At 34.0% G+C, this 23,884-nt stretch overlaps 2 protein-coding genes across 12 annotated transcripts in view; one reads left to right on the top strand and one right to left on the bottom strand.

Moving 5' to 3' along the window:
- The window catches only part of STX19 (syntaxin 19), a 44,712-nt gene that overhangs the window by 15,449 nt on the left and 5,379 nt on the right, over positions 1–23,884 (top strand). The window contains exons 2-3 of the mRNA XM_081547612.1: positions 13,742–13,816; positions 14,011–14,071. The gene's annotated coding sequence lies outside the window, so the exon portion shown is untranslated. The remainder of the gene's footprint in view (positions 1–13,741; positions 13,817–14,010; positions 14,072–23,884) is intronic.
- ARL13B (ARF like GTPase 13B) overlaps positions 1–23,884 on the bottom strand; it is a 77,219-nt gene that overhangs the window by 9,939 nt on the left and 43,396 nt on the right. For all 11 annotated transcript variants that reach the window (XM_081547551.1, XM_081547576.1, XM_081547519.1 and 8 more), the window contains 5 exons: positions 10,866–10,971; positions 9,656–9,858; positions 6,823–6,937; positions 3,242–3,464; positions 471–587 (listed from right to left, as the gene is read on the bottom strand). In XM_081547551.1, coding sequence (XP_081403677.1) covers positions 471–587; positions 3,242–3,464; positions 6,823–6,937; positions 9,656–9,858; positions 10,866–10,971 — 764 coding nt within the window. The remainder of the gene's footprint in view (positions 1–470; positions 588–3,241; positions 3,465–6,822; positions 6,938–9,655; positions 9,859–10,865; positions 10,972–23,884) is intronic.

Genomic DNA, 23,884 nt, shown 5'->3' on the forward strand with positions numbered 1-23,884 from the left:
TTATATATAGTATTCCATTTAATCTCCATAACATGTTAGAAGGTCAGGATGTATGCTGGAAATATAATGGAAACATTCAAACATCTTGGCTTCAAATGTTAATTTTCAGGATGAAAGATCCAATTTTTTAAAAGGTCATACTAACCATCCATTCATTACAATTACATTCCTTTTAGCAATCTGGGTACTGATATTCCAAACAGGGCCTGAATCCATTATAGGAGGTACTTAAGTAAAGATGTCTTATTAATTTTTACTATTTTTTTACTTTCATAAAGCATTTTTTTTCTGAATAAAAAAATCAATATTTATGTTGATAAATTCTGAACTAAGTGGATGGAACAAAGAATTCTACCTTTCTCACAAATTCACAAGATAATGAATACGCTGAATAAAAACTGCATAATTTTATTTTTCTTCACTGTTTAAGGCAGTATTTCTAAATTCAGTATCAATATCAATTTACTCACCAGGAGGAGGAGGTGGGGGTGGTGTTGGACTCTTAGGAACAGAATCATCTGTATTAACAGGTTCTACACGGTGGCTCCTTTTCATCCTTAGTTTCTTAGTTTTCTTTTTACTGTTATCTATAAGAATATAAACATGAAACTTTATGCCTTTTGGAAAAAGTTACTTCTATAATAAAACAAAGAACAGAATTAGAATATTGATATTATTATTACCATAGAAATATAACTTCAACTTAAAAATTGTTACCAATAATGAACTGTGCACTTGCCTTTTCTAAGAGTAAATTTGTGATTGCTTATTGAATGAATGATTAATAAATATGATGCGAGTGGCAAAAAGTCATATTTTAAGTTCTATGAGAAGTGATTCAGAATACAAAAAAAATCCATATTTCCAAAAGTAACATTTTTTTTTCAAGTGTCATAATAAATAAATGGAATTATCTAATTACAGAGACTTCTACAAAGCTACGGATGACCTGGGGGAAAAAGAGAGGTATTGGTTTGTCTCAGTAGGATATACAGAATGATTCCAGATCTAAGCCCCAAAATAATCCTTTGAAATGTGAAAAAGACCCTAATCAAACTGAAGCACATTATCTATGAAAATAATGCCCAAGATGCTCAATATAAATGTATGCTCATATTAGATCTTACAGAATTGAATCTTAATCTTTCTAAAAATATTTACAGATTCTTGCTTAAGCACATAAAGACATTTTAAGTGAATCTATACTGTTAACATGTAAACTTTAACAACATAAACCAGGATGGTATAGTAGTTAAATAATCAAACAGCAGAGCCACTGAAATATTTTAATTGATATGCTGGGAAAGATTGAGCACAGGAGGAGAAGGGGACGACAGAGGATGAGATGGTTGGATGGCATCACCGACTCAATGGACATGGGTTTGGGTAAACTCCAGGAGTTGGTTATGGACAGGGAAGCCTGGCGTGCTGCAGTTCATGGGGTCACAAAGAGTCGGACACGACTGAGCGACTGAACTGAACTGAATCCCAAATTGCTAAATTTATACATATAATACATTTTCTAAAATGGAAATTATGTTACACAAGAAACAGCCAACATCTATGAAACCTATAAAGCAGTAAGAAATTTCAAGTATATTTAGAAACTCATTATTTTTCTAAATAAATTAGTGTCACTTGAGAACATTTTACTCTAGATATAAACAGAGACATCCTTTTACAATTAAAGCTATAAGTTTGCAGCTGGGAGAAAGGAAAGAGAGCTTCCAGAATCATATGGTACTTTAGCATGGGCAATAAGTCAGGGTCATGGAAGAGCACAAGCTATGCAACAGAGGATCGAAAGTCGAGGGAAGTGTAGCTCAGCACAGCCACAGGTGAGACGTGTGATCTCAAATTACTCAACCTTTCCAAGTCCCTGGTGTCCTACTCTACATAATGAGAAAAATATACCCCAGGATTGCTATGTGAAATAACAATTTTGTGTTAAATAATATTTTCAAATCATCTACCAAACCATTTTATTCTTTAACAACGTATTAGTGTTATTAGAAAGAGTTCTTCCAATATATTTAGAGCCCACTTTAAGCCTCCATTTTGTTTTACTCTGCTAACAGAGTGATATGGGTACAAATGTGGATACCCTAACTTCCCAAATTACAAAAAGTATAACTTTTGAATCTAAGTATTTTTATACAGCAAAACATCCATGTTAGGTACTCTGCATCTCAGAGACTGAGATCTTGTTTTCATAAACTCTTTAATACTATACAAAAATTCTTATATACCATCCTTATAAATACATCATATACCTAGTTATTGTATCACCAACTAAGAATGGCAAGGAAGCAATGGTTACTTGGTATCTCTCATGTGTCAGGCCCTGTGCTAGGAACATTGTAGGGTTACTTTTATTATAAGGAAACCTAAAAGCCTGGTGAAAAAAAAAAAAAAGATGAAAACTCCATTTTTGAGATGACAAAAACAAGGACTGAAGAACACCATGTAACATAACATACATCTAGTAGATGAGAAAGTCTAGATGCTACCTCAGGTTGTATGAGTCCAAAGGGTCTCTCTCTAAGACACCAAAAGATATAAATTTTCTGTTAAATCACATAACTCAAACTATAAAATCACATAGTTTAAAAAAGAAAAGTAACTATAAATTAAAGATTTCATATCATAGTAAAATAAGAGGAAAATGGATATTTGATAATAAAATGGCTTTTAAATTATGTTTATTTTAATTGAAGCATAATTGCTTTACAATATTGTGTTGGTTTCTGCCATAAAGCTTTCAAAATGTTCAATTATGTCTGCATCCCCTAAAAATGACAAGTAAATAAAGAAAATGACACTGACTATAACTTTATGAAGATTAAGAAAACAAAACAAACCCTCCAAGAATTTTAAACATTTTAAATACACTCTAAGGGATTTCTGGGGCTATGCAATATTCCTAATTATTGAAATGGAATTTTCAGCTGAAATTCTTTTCAGTTGCAAAGGGCTAGGTTTTAAGATATCATGAATAAAAACATAAGTTAGCAAACTAATGATGAACTAAAATTCATGAAAAAAAATAAGAAACACTGCATTTGGAGATAAAAAATCTTACGATACATTTCTTTATGAAAATAACCATGACAAATGAAAGAGTATTTTTAAGTTTTATATATGTTATTTATATGTCACATATAATACATAAAACTTAAAAATAAACACAATGACCATAAAAATAAATAATTTATATATTTTTAATAACTAGGTTTATCACCTGATTCTGATGATCTCCAGTCTGTCTCATCTTCATTTTCCAACTGCTGTGTTAATGCCTCCTTATAATTTTCTACTACTCCAAACTCACTGTTTTTTTGACTACTGTCACTGATCTGGCTCTGTGTCTCTATTTGCTCATGCTCCATTTTATGTTTCAGGGGGCAGCCATCACTGTCGTCTGTATTTTGCCTCTTTTTCTCTCTTTCAAGTTTTTTTTCATTCTGACAAAAATGAAATGTATCATTCTTAATATAATGGTCATATCTAAGATAGCTTAAGGGAGAAATCAAATAATTCATGAGCAGTATGTAACTTCAGGGCACTGTGACATTTCCATTAAAAATTATTTAAATGTGTCATTAAAACATGGTAATTGCCAAACATTCAGAAAACAGAGATAATATAAAGAAAGAACACTTATATTAGCAGTAATTCCACAGTCTAGAGATGATCACTATTTGATGTACAAGTCACTGAGAGGTGCTTTTCTTTGCCTATCCCACACACGTACAGACATACACATCCACAAACATACACAAATGTAACTGTCCCTCTATGTATACATATTTATGTATATTTTTGGAGAAGGAAATGGCAACCCACTCCAGTATTCTTGCCTGGAAAATCCCATGGATCGAGGAGCCCGGAGCGCTGTAGTTCATGGGGTCGCAAAGAGTCGGACACGACTGAGCAACTAAGCACAAGCACATGTATATTTTTAAACAGAAAAGAATCAAAGATTTAAGAATACATATTTCTTTCTCTGTCAATCAATTTATGAACTGCTTACAATATTGCATGACACATACATAGTAAAGTGTTAGCTATGAAAGTATTATATTATGCTATGGTTTAGTCATATCTGACTCTTGCGACCCCATGGACTGTAGCCCACCAGGCTCCTCTGTCCATGGGATTTCCCAGGCAAGAATTCTGTAGTGGGTTGCCACTTCCTTCTCCAGGGAATCTTCCTGACCCAGGGATGGAACCCACGTGTCCTGCATTGCAGGCGATCTACTGCATTGCAGGAGGATTCTTCACCACTGAGCCACCAGGGATTTCCTATATTATGATGTAAGTGTAAGCTATTACTACTTTCATCAATTACACTATTATTTTGAATAATTCTATCATAACTTATTTTACCAACTCCCACTCAATGGACAAAGATGTGATTTTCAATTTTTCACTATTACAAGAAATACAATTATTGAATTAGTTCTTCAGAATAAACTCCTAACAGTCATGCTGCTGGATCAATGGGTAAAATGGGTAAAGCACATTTTAAAATGTGACATACTACAAACTTTACTTCATAAAAACTAATGTCAAATTACACCATTGGAAAAGGATTGAAAGAGTGATATTTTCCCACATCTTTCCTTTTTTTGGTTGCACAGCGCAGCATGTAGGATCTTACTTCCCCACCAGGTATCGAACCTGCACCCCCTATACTGGAAGTGAGCAATCCTAACCACTGGACTGCCAGGGACGTCCCCCAGCCCACATCTTTTTTAGTGCTTTTTTAATCATAGTGCTCAGTTATTCAGCTGTGTCCAACTCCTGGTGACCCTTCGGACTACAGCCTGCTAGGCTCCTCTGTCCATGGGATTTTTCAGGCAGGAATACTGGAGTGGGTTGCCATTTTCCCCTCTAGGTTTTAATCATTATCAATCTTTTATATCTCCACCAAACTAATAAATACTTTTTTACTTCAGTGTTGATTTATTATTTTTATTACTACTGAAGATAAGTTATAAAATATCCTTATTGCCATTTAAATTTTTTCTATAAGGAACTACCCATCATAACCCAATGCTCTTTTTTCTATTAGAGTCTAATTATTTACACAGTAATTTTTTAAGGATTCTTTTTTTTTTGGTCCCATGTTTCTCAAATATTTTTCATTATGGTTTTTTTTTTTTGTCCTTAACTTTGTAGAACATCTCTTTAAAAATGGAATATAATAAGATCTACTTTATTTTTCCCATTTTATGATTTTTCACTCTGTGATTTGTGGCCTCATTGTCCTGCTTTGACAGTTTCTCCTCCTCCAAGTTTACAAATGTCTAACTGTATTATATCCAAGTGTTTTTAAGGCTTCTTTTTTTTATATTTAAATCTTTTAAAATTTAATTTGGTATACAGTGTTCAATAATTTTGCTTTTTTTCCAAATGACTCTTCAGTTGTTTCAATATCTTTTTTCTCCCAGATTTGAAATGCCACCTCTCTCTTATACTAAATGCTTATATATAACTCCATTTGTTACTATTGTTTCATTGTGTATTCTGGATATCGCACCATTTTCATTATCTGTGATAAAAATCAAAGGAAAAAAATGTAAGGTAACATTTTAAAGGAGAAGTTTTTGGGGGAAGAAAACTTGCTTGATAAAAAGGATAATTTATTTCCATCTATTTCATTTCTTAAGTAACTTAAAACCAAATATTTCATATTACCAAATATTTTGCAAAAATAAAGCCAACCAACCACTCTACAATCATCTTCTTACCTGTGGAGCTGCCTCCCTCCTCAGCAGCAGCCCCAAGGAAGAAATAATCATCCACCTTTCCGGATGAATACCTGTGTGGAAGGAGGCAGTGATAGGGGAAGAGGGATGGAGAACATACAGGCGGGTCACGTGAGCCACCTGCCACACTAAGCTCTGAGTGAATGGAGAGGCGGTTTAGGAAGCTCTGCCACTGAGGAAGCATAGCAGCTGGGAGTGATTAAAGCAAGACCAATGCAAACTCTGAACATCAACAGAAAATGAAAACAAAGACACTGATACACAGACGGACAGATATAGAAACACACACACATACTCTCTCTCTCACCCTTAATTTCTTATGATTAAAATCTACAAATTAATTTTGGTTAACCTGACATTTAAAATTAAAATAAATGATATTCAGATATAAAAGAACATATCATAGTTTCAAACATTAAGTATCCTGGAAAAACAGCTAGAAAATCATTTACATACTCTAAATATTACATAAACATTTAATATTACTGTAAAAGGATAGTAATAGCAATACACAGGGATAAAGATAACGTAAATAAGAGTAAACATACTATCACAGGATATGTGACAAAATATATTTATCAGAACAATAAGATAGTTGTATACCCTATCTTCATTTTCTTTTTTTTTTTAATTTTTTTTTTTTTTTATTGGATTTGTTACAATATTGCTTCTGTTTTATGTTTTGGTTTTTTGGCCCTAAGGCATGTGGGAATCTCAGCTCCCCAACCAGGGATTAAACCCACAGCCTCAGCATCAGAAGGCAGTCTTAACCACTGGACCACCAGGGAAGTACCCCCTATCTTCATTTTCATTCTCCATGAATTCTGCAGCCATCCTTCCTTTATACACTAGATCAGAAGTGAAGATTGAAGAGGAAGAAAAAGCAGCAAACCTTTAGCCTGTCTCCCCCCTTTAATTTCTGTTACAAATAATTAATCTCTGGTGAAATACTTCTATCTCCCTGCCTCCTTTCCCTACTCCCCACCTCCTTTCTGAATTTCCAACTTTATAACGTAACATATAAAAATTAATTCGCCACTATCCATACCTCAATGATTACAGACGCTATTGGCTGGAAAGGATTAACAATAACTGGTTCTGGGTCCAACTCAGCCATACCACTGGTTCCATGGAGTTCAGCCCGTTCATGCTCTCTTTGTTCTCTACATTTTTAAGGAAAAAATTTGGAATTCCTTATGAGAAAATGATAAACCATGTTTAAGAACACTTGTAATAGGTTTATGGCTATTAAATTCAATATTTAAACATATGGACATGGCTTTGAATTACTGATTTTCAGATATCCTTATGCAGTAAGAGGCCTCTATCTCCATGTAAAGATTAATTGTTTGAATTTTAAAAGAAAGAAATGCTGACAAAAATGACATTCTCTATGACTGACTTCTTAATGTCTGCAGTACAGATTATTTTTCTATGTAATAAAGATTTATATTTAGCAATTTATTAATTACCCTCCCAAACCAATGCTATCCTCTTCTCTAATGTTAACTAGATAAATAAGTTCTAGAAATAAGTACTGTTAAACCTCTAAAGAGCTGTATACAGTTATATATCATAAATGAACTAGATAACAATTATTGCTTTGCATAAGTAGAAAAGGCTATAAAAATAAGTTGCCCTTTGTCACTCAAATCAAATAAATATTTCTATATTAGTTACTACTGAGACTTTTATTACCTCTGTGACTTAATGTTGCCCCAGAGATAAAGGTAGTAAATTATTATAAGAAGCAGCTATAGACAGAAACATGACTATTTTAGATCTGCAACTAGACTTTTAGTAGAACAATGTCAATGTTCATTACTATGGCATTTATTAATTAAGTTCTATGATGGAAAGATATATTCTCTCATCCTAAACCTAGAAAGCCAAGATTTAGTGATCTGCAATTTACTAATTTTGTGACCTTGGTCATTTATCTGCATATTTGAGCCTCAGCTTTCCCATAAATGTGGACAAAATACCTATTTCATAGAGCTATTTCAGGTAAATTAATATATGTGAAAGCTCTCTGTATATAAACATACTTACAGGACAGTTATTCATTATTAATGTTATTCATTTATTAGTAAGTAATTTCAGGTATCTGGTTTTAACATACTATTTTCAGATACCAATAATAGCTGTTTTACTGTTTTTTCAAAATTATCTAAACCTATAAAAATCTAAAAACCTATTAAATTGTATTTAACAATAAAAAGTTCTTTTTTTTAACACTCTCATCTAAATTTCATTATGGATTCTGTTAAACAGGAGAGGATTCAGACCACAAGTTGCAGGCTAAGAGAAAGGAGGAAAGGGGAGAGGGGTACCAGAAAAGACAGCCATAACATGATCTGGAATATCTTTATGGAAAAAGCTAAAACTAAAAAAAAAAAAAAAAAGACTAATTCAATTTCTTTTATTCAATCTTTTTTTCTTTTTGCTTGTTTTCTAAGTGGAGGAAAAGCAAAGAAGCCTTTAGAAAACTATGGCCATATATTTTGTTTTCATAAATACATAGGAGGTATATTTACATGAATAGTCAGGTGTACTTAGCTTTATATCATGAAAATATACATTAGAACAGAAAATTAAAGATTCTCACAGGAACTAAAACCTCTTATTGGTTTAAGAGAGACCTGTGTCACTGATCTGCTCATGTTATTGAGCACTTGAGGATAGAAAAGTTACCTCTTCAAGAAATAAGTCCTGTCTCTGAATTAAATGAAAGATACCAGTAATCAGAGGATTTCCTTGACAGTGTGAAGGAGCACCTCACAAAGGCAACACCAAGGACAGTTAGTGGGTTCTTGTCTACCAGGCTGCAACCGTTAAAGCCCACAGAAGGCCAATATTACTTAGGTAGATGGAAGACAAGTTTGGATGCCACAAGAGCTCACGCGGAAATCTTTTTGTTTCTTCCCTCCCCTGACATGTAACAATCAAATGAAGAAAGAAAGAGAAATCTTGGGATTAAGAACTAAATTCAACATCTAATCAAATCTGAGAAGCCAGTTCGATTTCTCTGTCAGGAAGATCGCCTGGAAAAGGGCATGGCAACCCACTCCAGTATTCTTCTCTGGAGAATCCCATAGACAGAGGAGCTTGGCAGGCTACATACAGTACATGGGATCGCAGATAGTCGGACACAACTGAAGCGACTTAGCATGCATGCATGTAATCAACTCTGAGTATTATTTTCTTCCAGCATTAAGATTATAACTGATTTTGTGGTAGAATTTATGTAAACTTTTTTTTTTTAATTTAGAGTTTGCTAAACATTTTTAAAATTTCCATTTAGGCAACATATTATAAAAAGTTTTAAAAACATGTTTTTAAAACCTGAGATAGTGCAACTCATTCTACTTTCAGACAAAAACTAGTGTTGAAGATCAGATTTTGCTTCAGCTGGTTGATCCACTAACAGCTTACCTTCTATCTTCACTGACACTAATGACGAGTATCTCAGTCTATGACACATTCTTTCCTATGGGAGATTGGAATGTTTAGCAGCATCCCTGGCCTCCATCCTCTAGATGCCAATTGCACTTGACCTCCCAGCCATGACAAGCAAATATGTTCCTAGACATTGCCAAATGTCCTCTGAGGAGCAAAATCACCCTGTGGATTGAGAACCACTGCACTAAAGGTTGTCATAAGAAACAAAGAAATAAAAATTGTAAAACTGTGAGAGCTAAATACCTCAGCAATAAATATAACTAGGAAAATTAGAAATCTATCAACCAAACCCGCTATGTCTACAGAAATAAAAAAAATTTACCAAGAAGAACCTGAATAAGCAAACTAAAAAACTATTCATAAAAGTGAGGTGTTTCTGGCTTTTCATATGCACTGTGCTAGATAATTAATCTACTTACCTTTCTTCTCGTAATTTCCGTACACGTTCAGCCCTTTCTTGCTTCTCTTGCTCCTCAAGAGCACGTTGTTCTGTTGTGTCTTTCTGGATGCGTTCATGTAAGGCATCAAAGTCCCTTGCAATGATATGTAGCAGCCAATAAAGGCCCTTTTTAATGGACTTGTCAATTTTCTTTCCATATCCCAAGACTGCTGAACAAGGTTCCTTAAAAATAGAAGTTTATTTGACTTAAAGATTAAAACTAAAAGTTCTCACAAATATTTATTCATAAAGCATTAGTATAATTACTGGAGAACCAAAATCAATTAACTCGTTAAATAAATGATATAAAGCACCTGCTTCTTTCACTTATAAAATACATCTTTGCAATAATTACTACATTACTATGTACATATGAGTTGAAATATTTTATGGATTATACCTGTAAGCTTTGAGAGTGATTATGACACAAGAAGTTGGCAGTGCTAGATAATTTTAAACAATATCACTGACAGACAAAATTGAACTTACTGAAGAAAACTAGCTATTAAAAATACTATTAATACTACTACTATTTAACACTACATAATAAAAATGGCAGAAAATTTTAATTTCTTACACCAGGGAATCTATGGCACTAAGCATCTTTTAAAATTGACAGCCTAACAATCATTTTCTGAAACCAAGAATAAATGATTAAATCCTCAGTTCATCTTTAAGACTGTAGGATAACTCTAATACAATCTTTCAAAATTCATTATAAACTTTTCCTAAGTATAAATTGTGTATTTATACTTCCACCATTTTCCAATATTTATAGAATAACATGTTTGTATAGCTTACGTATCTGTCAGCAATGTTTAAACAAAATCAAATTTAAAGTCTTTGAAATGATGGAAGATATTTTAAAGAAGTCAGTAAGGACTTCAGAAACAGAAAACATATATCACTGTATTAAGTAATTTCAAATGAACAGTGAGACCATGTATTTCCTGGGTAAAATATTTTAAAAAGAAACACTAGTATGGCAAAAACTACTACAATATTGTAAAGTAATTAGCCCCCAACTAAAATAAATAAATTTATTAAAAAAAAAAATTTAAAAAAAAGAAAAAGAAAAACACTAACAAATTATTTTGTTAGCTGCCTATCCTCTAATTGCTTATCACCTTTACAAAAACCAAGTTATACCGAACATAATTTAATAGGGCAAAAGAAGCCTCAAAACTTACTATCTGACACAAGCACTTGTGCTCATTGACCAGCTTTTCCAGAGAAAGACACTCAATCACATCAGCTTCTCCTAGAGCCCCTTCCTTATCCTGTTTATTTGCCAACCTAGAGAGACATAAGTGAAGTGGGTTTACAGCAAATATACAATCAGACAGCTGCTTAAAAACATTCTCACCAAGTTCCTACTCCAAAATTTTAACCCTACCAGAACATGCTGGTTTTACAGAGCAATGTACTATCTTTTATTCCATCATTTTTCCTTTATTAAGTGTGTAAACATTTTTTAAGATTTGGCCTATAAAAGGGAAATCAAGCAAAGAGAAATGTCAAGAAAACAAGCAATAGGTCAACAGGCCAACAACAAAGTACAAACAGAAAAAGAAGTGGACTAGTTTCCACAGCACTCAGCCCTCAGTTACACCTTTCACCTTAGAGCCTTATCTTCTTAAAATATGCTGCATTGTGATGCAAAGGCCCTTATCCCACCTCTTTTTTCTTCTTTAAAATACAAACTGCATCATGTTAAGCTACCTGTATTTCCAGGGTGTGGATGTGTTCATATAAAAGTGCAATTTACTGGAGAAATAAGGTCACTTTTATCAAATTTATTTAGCACAGCACTGGACATAGAAAACCTTATACTCAATTAGGAATAAACTGGGGAACAAGTAAAAAAATCAAAACAAGTTCTAAAAACAGTTAGGCATTACCACAAAACACTGTTTTCCTGGAAGCCTGGCATGCTGCAGTCCATGGGGTTGCAAAGAGTCGGGCACAACTGAGCGACTGAACAACTATTTTCCTATCAGATGGCAGAGGTCAAAAGGTAATAAAACACTGTCTTGGAAAGGGTTTGGTAGTATTTCAGGAAAATATATATTATATCATAAATATGTAGAATAATCAATCTAATGAACCCTATCACCTATCTTTAAAAATTTATACCATTTTTGCTCATCTATTGGAGAAGGCAATGGCACCCCACTCCAGTACTCTTGCCTGGAAAATCCCATGGATGAGGGAGCCTGGTAGGCTGCAGTCCATGAGGTCGCTGAGAGTCGAACATGCCTGAGCAACTTCATTTTCACTTTTCACTTTCATGCATTGGAGAAGGAAATGGCAACCCACTCCAATGTTCTTGCCTGGAGAATCCCAGGGACGGGGGAGCATGGTAGGCTGCCGTCTATGGGGTCACACAGAGTCAGACATGACTGAAGCGACTTAGCAGCAGCAGCATCAGTCATATCACTTCATCCCCAAATTGAAAAATATTCTAATACCACTGTCACACCTAAGCTCTGAAAAAAATTAATATTCTTCAATATATTTTTTAAGTGTAATGCCCAAATTCAGATCCAAACCAGATACATATTACAATTTATTCTTTTAAGTGTTTTTGAATCAGTATCACCCTCAATGCCAACACTGCCTACTCCTGCAACATCACTACCAATACCTCTGAAAAGACTACATAAAAATGGCAGTATCGTCATTTTACTTATAACATCTAACTATAAAAACAAGTCAGGGAGAGTACAGTGGGAGGATGAATGAACTTTCACTAGTTTTTCATTCATTCTCCCACTGTTTTTTATTCATAATATAAACATGTACATGGAAAAAATGGTATTTTAAAGACCACAATTTGAGCACGTTGGCTATTCACTGGTAGTGATTAGTTAACGGGTGTTTGTATGTGTTTCTATACCCTCCCTTTCTTCCTCAAAAGTTAGCATACTATATACACTCTTGTGAATCACTATGTTTTTTCAAACAGTAAATCCTAAAATTACTCTGAAGCAGTATAAAGAAATCATCTTTATTACTATATTCTTGACTAATAAACAAAATGTTCATTATATGCATGTTTCATCATTTACTCAGCCACTAAAGAACTACATGCAGTACTTATGGGTAGTTCTCAATGTTTTGCTTTTACAAAAAGGGCCGTGAGGAATAAGTGTGTGAAGATATTATTCCTTATTGTGGGAACAGACTTCAGGAAGTGGGATTACTAAACCAAAGAATAAATACAAATGATATTTTGATAGATATTATAGCAATGTCCCACCTCTCATTCTCAAATCATAACACCTCAGGCAGAGAAAAAGGGAGTGTAAGAAAAGTTAGCCATGCAAGAGAAATTTCATGTCTGATTTTTCCTACAAATATTTCACTCTGGCAAAACTTAATTTTGAATTTTTACGCTGATATAATAAACAGCATAACAGCACTGCGCAATTTCAGTCTTTTCATGTGGAAAATTATGAAAGAAACTTAAAAATAGCAGGCATACCAAAAGGAAAAGTAAAGTTGCAAGTTTAAAGATACTATCTCTTTTCTGGCTGTTGTAGTTCTGAAATTTAGTAATTTTCTGAGTTAAGAAAATAAGATGGAATTCAACTATTTAATTCCCTAAGTGAAAGTTGCTCCGTCATGTCTGACTTTGTAGCCCCATGGATTACACAGTCCATGGAATTCTCCAGGCCAGAATACTGGAATGGGTAGCTGTTCCCTTCTCCAGGGATTCTTCCCAACCCAGGGATTGAATCCAGGTCTCCTGTATCGTGGGCGGATTCTTTACCAGCTAAGCCACCAGCAAAGCGAATTCCCTAAAAAAAGATGGAATTCAATGATTTTAAAGTAAACTGAACAAAAAGCCTTCAGCCAAGGTTCTTTTCATTCCTATTTATTCCAAATTCCATCAATTTAGCAAGGTTTCACACCTTTAGAAAACAAAGTAATCTCTGTTTAATTACAAACGCCCTTTTTTGTGAGTAATGTATTTTATATATACTATATAGGACAGGATTTCAGAGTCTGTGCCAAGTTTTCTATAGCAGACAGTTTAACAAGGACTTCCTGTTACCAACAGCTCCAGTGAAAACAATCTTCCTTTAATCTCAAGAATAGGCAGCTAACAGGCAGAACCGGATTCTCCAGGTGTGAGGTAAGCAATTTGTTCTCACTTGATACGAACGGCAAAACAACTTTATATCTAACTTATTTGACTTCATTATGTGGTTTTCAATTAAGTTAACTAAATGAAAACCATACAGAAATTAGCCTATGAACTATAAGACAGAGATTTAAATAAAATATGAATAGAATGTTACAGATGATACTCAAGATTTTCTCTCACAGGCAAGACTCCAACTACGCAGGTGGAAAAGCAACAAAAACAAGCCAAAGGAACAAGACAAAGGTAAACAAACTGCTCTTTTCTGCACTTTTACTGTGAGACATCCAGAGATTGAAATCTGTGACATTTAAAAAGAACTCAGAAGATAATTGAAGCTACCTGTTTTGTTCAGATTTGGACCAGGCTACAGGCAGCTGATCGTTCACATATACTATTGACAGGCTGAATGAGACAGGAGTTTAGAGTCCCTAGAAATAGACCACTACAAACAAAATCAACTTTTCCTTTTAAGTCCTTTAAAAAATTTCTTTCTATTTTGGAAACACTAGAAGGTCAGAACCTATAAAAACAAACTTAAAATTCTTTCTTCTATAAACAGACTATATAAATTATACTGTGCTTGCTTTAGAGAACATTTTCCCACTTAATTCCGAAAAGAAGTTCATACCCAACTTGCCACATATATACATATGTTTAAAAATTTAGAAAATTTTCTATAAGGCCTTAATTTTTTCACTGTTGTTTCCCAGAATCTTTAAAATTAATTTGACGAAATTAAAAAATAATCGTGTTGTAAAAGGACTACTGTAAAATACCGACATACTCAATTTTTTTTTTTTTTTTTTTTGCTCACGAGATGTTTAAACAAGAAAAGCTAAGACCCTAAGGAGCAGAATTCTACACATAGAAAACCCTACAATTTTTTTTAAGTACTCAATTTTTAGATGTTTCAGTTAGTACTTAAATTATAAAATTTAATATCAGTATTATATTTGATTCGATAATTTTTAAAACTTAAGTCACCATCACTTACATGCAAAATACACAGGTAGTTTCAAAATTCAAGTTTAGAGGCTTAATCAAATAACATATTTTATTTTTTGATATTTCTTCAAAGTTATTTTACAACTGTTATGTTAGATTTTAATATATAATATTTCAAATCAAAATAGTATTTCCATTAGTAAATGCTTTAAGGGTAAACTTGAAAGTTGACTATGTAATACCCAGAACACATTACCTCTGTGACGATGCAGTTTTAAATTTAATATAAAAATAATGTTACATATGTACAGCTTACTTTAGTGAGATATGAGAGTTCAAAATTACATGGGTCTTAATATTTAAACAAAATCTTAGAGTTAATTTTACAGTTATTTACACTAAACAAAAAGTCGAATTTAAAAAGCACTCAAAGGTTGCATTACCAAAAAATGTAAAATAATTTAAACTGATATAATTAATGTAATTCGCAATATTTTCTTAAGTTTGTTTTCTTCCTGTAAGCAGCCAAACAGGTGAATATTCCAATAATAGCTGCTTTCACCTTGAACTAGGGAAATGCTGCAAGCTGTTATCATATACAAAAGCAAAAAAGCATTTCATTTTATGTTAAATAAACATTGGGTACATTTCTTGAAATGTTTATTCAATATGAAAAGTTAAAGTGTAGTCACTCAGTTGTGCCCAACTCTTTGAGACCCCATGGACTGTAGCTCACCAGGCTGTTCTGTCCATGGAATTCTTTAGGCAAGAATACTGGAGTAGATTGCCATTTCCTTCTCCAAGGGATATTCCCAATCCAGGAATCAAACCTGGGTCTTCCACATTGTAGGTAGATAATAGTAACTATAAAAAGAAATGTCTTACTTTTAAAAACTCTATAAATTATATAAAGTATCAATCCAGGGCATATTTCTTAAAGCATTAGAAAACTTTTATTCATATTTCTGTTCCTAGAAATGTTCTCTATCTGCAATAGGGTGGAGAAACTTTTGAGTCATACAAGTTTGCTTTTGTATTTCAGAAAACAAATTGTCAATTTAATTACTGTATTTATAAATCAGTGTTCTAACTTTCTTTTTGCAAATATTACATTTAAGCTCAAAGATACCATCAGTTACTAACAGTAAAATTCAAAATCGTATAGCAAAACAGTACATTAAACATGCTGAAAGATGACATATTTGGATAGAACTCTTCTAATATTAAAAGAATAAATTTAAGGTACAGAAAAGATTGCATAAAATGGTAGTATTGTCAATTTCACTTACCTAAGCAATTAAATGATTTCTCAACTATGTGCTTAATATTTTATGCCTTCATGAACTCTGTATCTTCCAACTTTAAATTCTAATACACTTAGATATCTCACTTTGCTTATATTATAATTTATGAAGATAGAAAAAGATCGTAAGATAAATTGGAAATAGTTATACATATAGTTATGAGCATGCAACTACTGGAAAATGCAATTTATCTATAGCATGAAAGTATACCCGAATAGCTACATTAAGTTAGTTTCTACAGAGATGAATATAAGGATTTAAGGAACATTCTGAATTATGTAAACTCTTAAAAGTAATCACCTATGACTTTCAGTGAAGATGCACAGATAAAAGAAACTCCTCCTCTTGCTAGAAACCTAGAGAAGTGCTTGATATAATCTTATGGGGAAAAAGAAAAGAAAGACAAATTTCTAAACTATATCATTATATCTGAAGTAAGAAAGGGAAGTTTACAGGTGCCAGAAATGAGGAGCAAAAACCCTCAAAGCCAAAGTGGAGAGTAGGAATTAAAGCTAACTCCACTGGTTACTGGGCTTTCCTGGTGGGTCAGTGGTAAAGAATCCACCTGTAAGTGCAGGAGACTCTGGTTCAATCCCTGGGTCAGGAAGATCCCCTGGAGAAAGGAACGGCAACCCACTCAAGCATTCTTGCCTAGGAAATTCTATGGACAGGGGAGCCTGGTGGGCTACAGTCCATGGGATCACAAGAGTTAGACATGACTAAGTGACTAAACAACAACCAACCACTGGCTACTAGGGGCAAACACTTTTATCTTAGAGGCTGGGGTTTAGAGTGTGCATAATTGGGAACTAAAGTCGAGTTTCCTGTATAAAGTATTGAAACAGAAAAAAATAGAACATAGTCTGCATACAGAAAAAGGAAAATCTGTTGGTTTGTCCAGGACTACAGCAGGGAGTGATGTATTCGCTCAGGCTACAAAATCACTACAGAAAAATCAGGCCCATACTTATACTACTTGAGATCCCTAGAGAAAGGTCAGGCCCACACACTCAGCACCTGCAGGTCCTATGTCCATGGATTCAACCAACATCAGATGGACAATATTTAGGAAAAAATCCAGAAAGTTCCCAAAAGCAAAATTTGAAATTTCCATGCACCAGCAACTATTTACATAGCATTAACATTTTATTTACATTTATATATCAGTTACATTGTATTAGGTATTATAAGTAATCTAGAAATGATTTGAAGTATATTTTTAAAGTAAAAATATACAAGAGGATATATATAAGTTGTATGCAAATACTGCATCATTTTATATAAGAGACCTAAGTATCCATGGATTTTGGCATCTGTGGGCGTCATGGAACCAATCCCCCACAATATGCAGGGACAACTGTATACTAACTGGGCTATGATAGTTTGAGTATGTCAAACTCATAGTTGTGACAATCATAAAAATGGGGTTAAGAACATATCCATAATGCAAGGCACTCAGGGCATTCCTATATAATCCCCTACTGAAGATAAACTGCTGACGAAGTTTACTAAATACATTTGTCAGTCACCAAGAAAAACAGTTGTTGACCATAATAAACAAAGGAACTATTTATAAGAAATGGCAACCCACTCCAGTATTCTTGCCTGGAGAATCCTGTGGACAGAGGAGCCTGGAGGGCTGCTGTCCACAGAGTCGCACAGAGTCAGACACGACTGAACCGACTTAGCAAGCATGCGTGTTTTGGAGAAGGAAATGGCAAACCACTCCAGTATTCTTGCCTGGAGAATCCCAGGGACAGAGGAGCCTGGTGGGCTGCCATCTATAGGGTCACACAGAGTAGGACAGGACTGAAGCGACTTCGCAGCAGCAGAAATAACCTAACAATGTAAAAGGATCCTGAACATAAATATATTTTAAATGTTCAAAAGAAATAAATGAAGACATATACAAGATGAACATAGTAAAACTTTAGTTGATTTTATATAACCATCATTTACTATAACATGCATGCACTGAAAGGAAATCTGTTTTTCCTTTAATATCAGTAACATATATAGATTTACAGAAAAATAAATTAAAAATACTTTCTTTTGCTAGTAAATTTACTATGATTAATGAATATGAAATACATATTGATATATTTTAAAGAGTTCTTTAAAGTATCTTTATTCAAATATGAAGCTGTGGTATTCCTTCAGGAACCTGTTCTTCCAAAAACACAGAAACCCAGGATAAGATCACCTTTAGAAGGGTCAGAGTCAAATATCTGCATTTCCAAAATCAGTGACAGTAAAATTTACCTCCTTAAAAGCACTTTGCAAAAGTACACTGTGCTACTATATTTGAAATACCCTATTTCTTAAAAAAAAAAAAAAAAAAAGTTAAACTATGATGTTTCAAAAAAAGGCTTTTGATGGCACAATGGCACTGTTCATTCATTGATAACTAAAACAAAAAAAAGAACCTAACTTGCCATAAGTATATTAGAGTGGTTATTTCAGGATTTGTTTCAAGCCATGCAATCAAAGAGAAAATTATACACACTGTAGTTCTTCACAACTGTGAAATTAAAAAAAAAAAAATTTAGGCTACTTAGCACATGAATAAAAAAATTAAAATCTGTTTTGGTTTGATACCCACCCCTCTTATTTCTCATCTAAGCCTCAAATACTCTTTTCTTTTCCCCATATTATGAGGAACAGAAGTCAATTAAAAAAAATAGTGCAACAAACATCATACCTGCTATGTACAACATAGTTTTAAAAATTCATAGTAACAGGTTATATGTATGTATGTACATACATGAATGTATGAATAGAATACATAAATCTGTGTACATAAATAGGAATGCAATACACCTCACTTTTTGTCTTATCTCATACTATGACGAGGTAGAGCAGAAGAAAATACAAGAATGCCAATCTCTTCATGGTGCCAAGACTAGAATTCAAAAATTTTTAGTAGATTTCCCATGACACAGGTATATGAGATCAGAACAAATTATTTTTCTTTTTCTAAATTATAAAGTACTTAATTTGAAAAATTCTAATATGCAAAATCCTAACTAATACAGCTGCTAACATAATTATTTTAGATCTAATATGCTACACTACCGCCTGCAAGAACTTTTTTCTTTTAAACACAGCATTTATATTAAAAACATAATACAATATCTGATACAATTCAACTTCACTTATAACATGTTTCATTAGGATAATCTATTTCTATTTACTATGAAATAAAGAAAAATAACAGATCTGCAATCAAGGGAGGAAGGGAAAGCGGGAAGAAGAAGAAAAGAGCTTGTGACTTTCAAAAGCTACATGACATGCTAAACACTTTGGGGAGGAATTTACTTTCAGCATCAATATGGTAATACCAGAGGAAGCATATAGATAAGTAAGTGATAAACACTAAAGCAAAGAACAGTATGGAACTATTCAAGATAACTCACTAAACTAACCAACTTTAGTAAATTACTTCCCTCTATACTGGAAAGATTAGTCTTTATCAGAAGCATATAATAAATCATGTGTGATAACTCTGCTTCCTCAAAGTTATTACATGATAAAAATTTCTACAATCACTTACCAATAGTTTTTAGTTCTTTTTAAAAATCTGCACCAGCATAGTCATCAAATATTTATAAAATACTGAATATAAAAGAGCATATAGATGATCCCAGCTTTATATAACATATACATTCTAGGAAATTTATATTAAACATCTTATAATGTAAAAAAGCACTGGCCTAGCAGCCAGGAAGTTTGCATTATTATACCACTACTACTAACAAGCTCTGGGTAAGACATTTAACTTTTCTGATTTTCAATTTCCCCAGGAGAAAAATCAATTAGTCAACTCTAAGGATTAGTTAGACATTGATTAGTTAATTCTAAGGGTTCATTTTAGAAATTACAATATTCAATAGATTTGGAAAAAAACAGGTTCACCTCTCCTCTGGAGAACAGGTGAGGACTACACATCACTACCATCCTCCTTCAGCTGGTTGAGGAGTTGCAAAGCAAAGTAACATGCTTTGTTTCATTTCAGGGCTACAGCATGTTAATTGTCTATGAGAACTCTCCAGTACTTCCAACTGCCCTACCAACCTACCACATTCAGAAAGGTGGAGCTTAGGTCTCTGAAAGACCAAAATGGGGACGAGAGCCCCTGCTTACCCAACATGGACATGAAACATGAATGAGAAATACATCTTTGTGGTTGTAATACACCAAGATTTGGTGACTGGATATTACTGTGACAAAATCATGCAAATTTGACTGATAAAATGGGACCAAAAGAAAGTTCTCATAAACTGAATTATTTAAAACTTACAAGAAGTTCCAATCTATATCAGTTTATAAAGCTAAAATTTGTTACAATTTATCTTTTAAAACTGAATTTTTATATTAAGAATTATATTAGGTTAATTAAATTAATTGTAATTATAAATAACTATGAAATTATATGTATAAATTAATTTCAAACATGGGTCTCCTGCATTGTAGGCAGATTCTTTACCCCCGAACCACCAGAGAATCCCCAATACAGTCTAAAAGATGTGAAAAATATAAAAAATGATAACATCAAACTTTCTGCACATTTAATTGGCTGCTCTAGTACTGAAATCTTTCTCAATTAAAATCAGTTTGTTTTTACTTTAATAAAGGACTTAAAAAATAGTATGTTCACATTCTATTAAATAAATTTCCTCTATTTTGCTTATCACCTACTTTTAAGGGCAAAGGCCAGTAAATACATTCCTAGAAGATATGCTTAACACTATGGATAGATAACTGTTTTATACTGATCTACTTTCCTAACACCCAAAGTCTGCAATCTATATTGCCACCTTCTCATCGTCTCCCTTAACTAATCTTTTCACAAATTTTCCAGGCTTAATGTTATAGCTTATTATTTTTTTCCCACAGATCTTAGTAAGCCACAAGATTTGGTCAGTTCTATTTCTAAAGTAGAGAAATTATTCCTTGCAAGTAAGGTAGAATACAGACAATGGAAAGGTGGAGAGACAAGGAGAATAAAATCCTTTCCCTAAGTAGAAGTCTCTTATTTGCATAAATTATACATACTGAAACTTTTTTTAACTTTTAATATAGCAAATCAGTGGTAAAATAAAAGACCTAAAGCTATTTGAATTAAATATCTAGATAATTTAAAATAAATAGCAGAAAATTATAAGCGCATTTTAGGAAACAAAAACTTGCTGTTAAATGTTTCCAACCAATACTTCAAATGCTCAGCAATTCAGGTACACAGAAATGTCTCTGAGTAAACTGTTAATATCTATAAAAGACTTTTTCCTTCAAAAACAGATTTCAAGGTCTTATCCCTTGTGATCTGCCTTCTTTCTCAACCACTTCATTTAAATAGCTGCCTCTTCTGAAAACTTACCTGAACTGATCTCTATACAGCATCTGACACCATTGAAAAAGGCTTTATATTATAGCAAAGAGGGAGTAATTCACACTAGACTGCCTGAATTTGAATTCCAACTCTACAAGCTGACATCTTGGTTAAGTTCCCTAAGATAAGGTCCAAATGTTATTATCTGTAAAATAGAGACTATGGTAATACTTAATTCAGAGTTCTTAAACGTGCAACACACTTAGAACAGTGCCTGTCACATATTAAGAACTCAAGAATATGAGAGGTATAAAGAGCTCAATATGAGAACTTGAAAAAACATAAGACTTGTCAAGGTGCTAGAAATACAGAATGAATGAACATCCTTGCCCTCGTGCAGCTTATATTCAGGGGATAGTGCAGCCAACAGAGTAAGATAAATAAGTAAAATATAGTGAAAAGTGCTAGGAAGAAAACTAAAGCTGGGGATGCTGGTTGCAGTTCCTGATAAGGTGCCCAAGGACAGCCTTACTGAGAGGGTGTTATTTCAGTAAGATTTCAGATAGTAAGTGCTAAAGCCCTAAGGCAGGATCCTGCCAGGTTTGTGTAAGGAATAACAAGGAGAGCAGCATGGCTGAAGCAGAGGAAGCCAGGAGTTGTGGAGGCAGGGTCAGAGAGGCAAAAGGAGGGGTGGAGAAGTCATACAGGACCTTGTGGTGGTGGTTCGGTCACCAAGCCGTGTCTGACTCTTGTGACTCCATGGACTGTAGCCTGGCCTCTGTCCAGGAAGATTTCCCAGGCAAGAATACTGGAGTGGGCTGCCATTTTCTTTTCAGGGCATCTTCCTGACCCAGGGATCAAACCTGGATCTCCTACATTGCAGGCAGACTCTTTACAGACTGAGGGAAAGAGACCTCAAGGAAGCCTTACAGGACCTTGTAGGCTCTGACTTTTCCTCTGAGAGATCATGTTAAAGAAGGACTTTAGACATAGGAATGATGTGATCTGACTTACATTTTAACTCTGATGTCTGTATTAAGAAAAGACCAAAGGGGCAAAGGAGAAGGGGATACCAAGGAAGAAACAAAGAGACAACTGCAATAATCCAGGTGGGAAAAGATGGTGACTTGAGCCAGGGAGGTAGTTTGCCATGTACCCTAAAAAGAGATTGGCAAGATTTGCTATTAGTTTGAATATAAAGGGGGGATGTGGGGGGAGGGACACAAAACAGAATATTCAGAATGACTCCAAATTTTTTGGTCAACTGACCTGGATGAAGACTGCAAGAAAAGACCAGAAGAGATGCCACTTACTGAATTGGAGCAGCAGTTTGGGAGTTGGGAGGAAGATCAGGAGCTTATTTTAGACACAGACATTCAAATGGAGCTGCTGAGTAGGTGTTATGAGAGCAGTCAATACTTGAGATATAATTTTGAGTCATCAGCTAACAGACAGTATTTAATGCTATGAGGCTTGAAAACAATGGTGGATAAAAAGAGAACTGTGTGTGGAAGCATTCCAGTATTCAGAGGTGGGAAAGACAAAGAGAAATCAGAGAGGTGAAAAAGATGAAGGAAGAGCCAAAGAGGCAAGAGGAAAGTCAGGAGAAACTTGTGAAAGCATTTCAAAACTAATGGTGGTTATGTGCTGCTGAAACATTAAAATTACCAATAAGTCCTATTGCTTCCACCTCCAAAATATATCGCAAATGGTTCCCATTTATTCCATCAAGTTTCATCATCCAGATCTCTCCTGGAGGTCATCAGAAAACTATTTTCTATACACTGATGGAATTCTAGTAGAGCTATTTCAAATCCTAAAAGATGATGCTATGAAAGTGCTGCACTCAATATGCCAGCAAATTTGGAAAACTCAGCAGCAGCCACAGAGACCTGAAAAGATCAGTTTTCATTGCAAAGAAAGGCAATGCCAAAGAATGCTCAAACTACCGCACAATTGCACTCATCTCACATGCTAGCAAAGAAATGCTCAAAATTCTCCAAGCCAGGCTTTAGCAATATGTGAACCATGAACTTCCAGATGTTCAAGCTGGTTTTAGAAAAAGCAGAGGAACCAGGGATCAAATTGCCAACAACCGCTGGATCATCAAAAAAGCAAAAGAGTTCCAGAAAAACATCTATTTCTGCTTTATTGACTATGCCAAAGCCTTTGACTGTGTGGATCACAAGAAACTGTGGAAAATTCTGAAAGAGATGGGAATACCAGACCATCTGACCTGCCTCTTGAGAAACCTGTATGCAGGTCAGGAAGCAACAGTTAGAACTGGACAGGGAACAACAGACTGGTTCCAAATAGGAAAAGGAGTACATCAAGGCTGTATATTGTCACCCTGCTTATTTAATTTATATGCAGAATACATCATGAGAAATGCTGGGCTGGATGAAGCACAAGCTGGAATCAAGATTGCCGGGAGAAATATCAATAACCTCAGATATGCAGATGACACCCTTATGGCAG

The sequence above is a fragment of the Giraffa tippelskirchi genome, chromosome 2, assembly GCF_054371585.1.
Source record: "Giraffa tippelskirchi isolate mGirTip1 chromosome 2, T2T-mGirTip1v1.2.pri, whole genome shotgun sequence".
NCBI classification, from domain to species: Eukaryota; Metazoa; Chordata; class Mammalia; order Artiodactyla; family Giraffidae; genus Giraffa; species Giraffa tippelskirchi.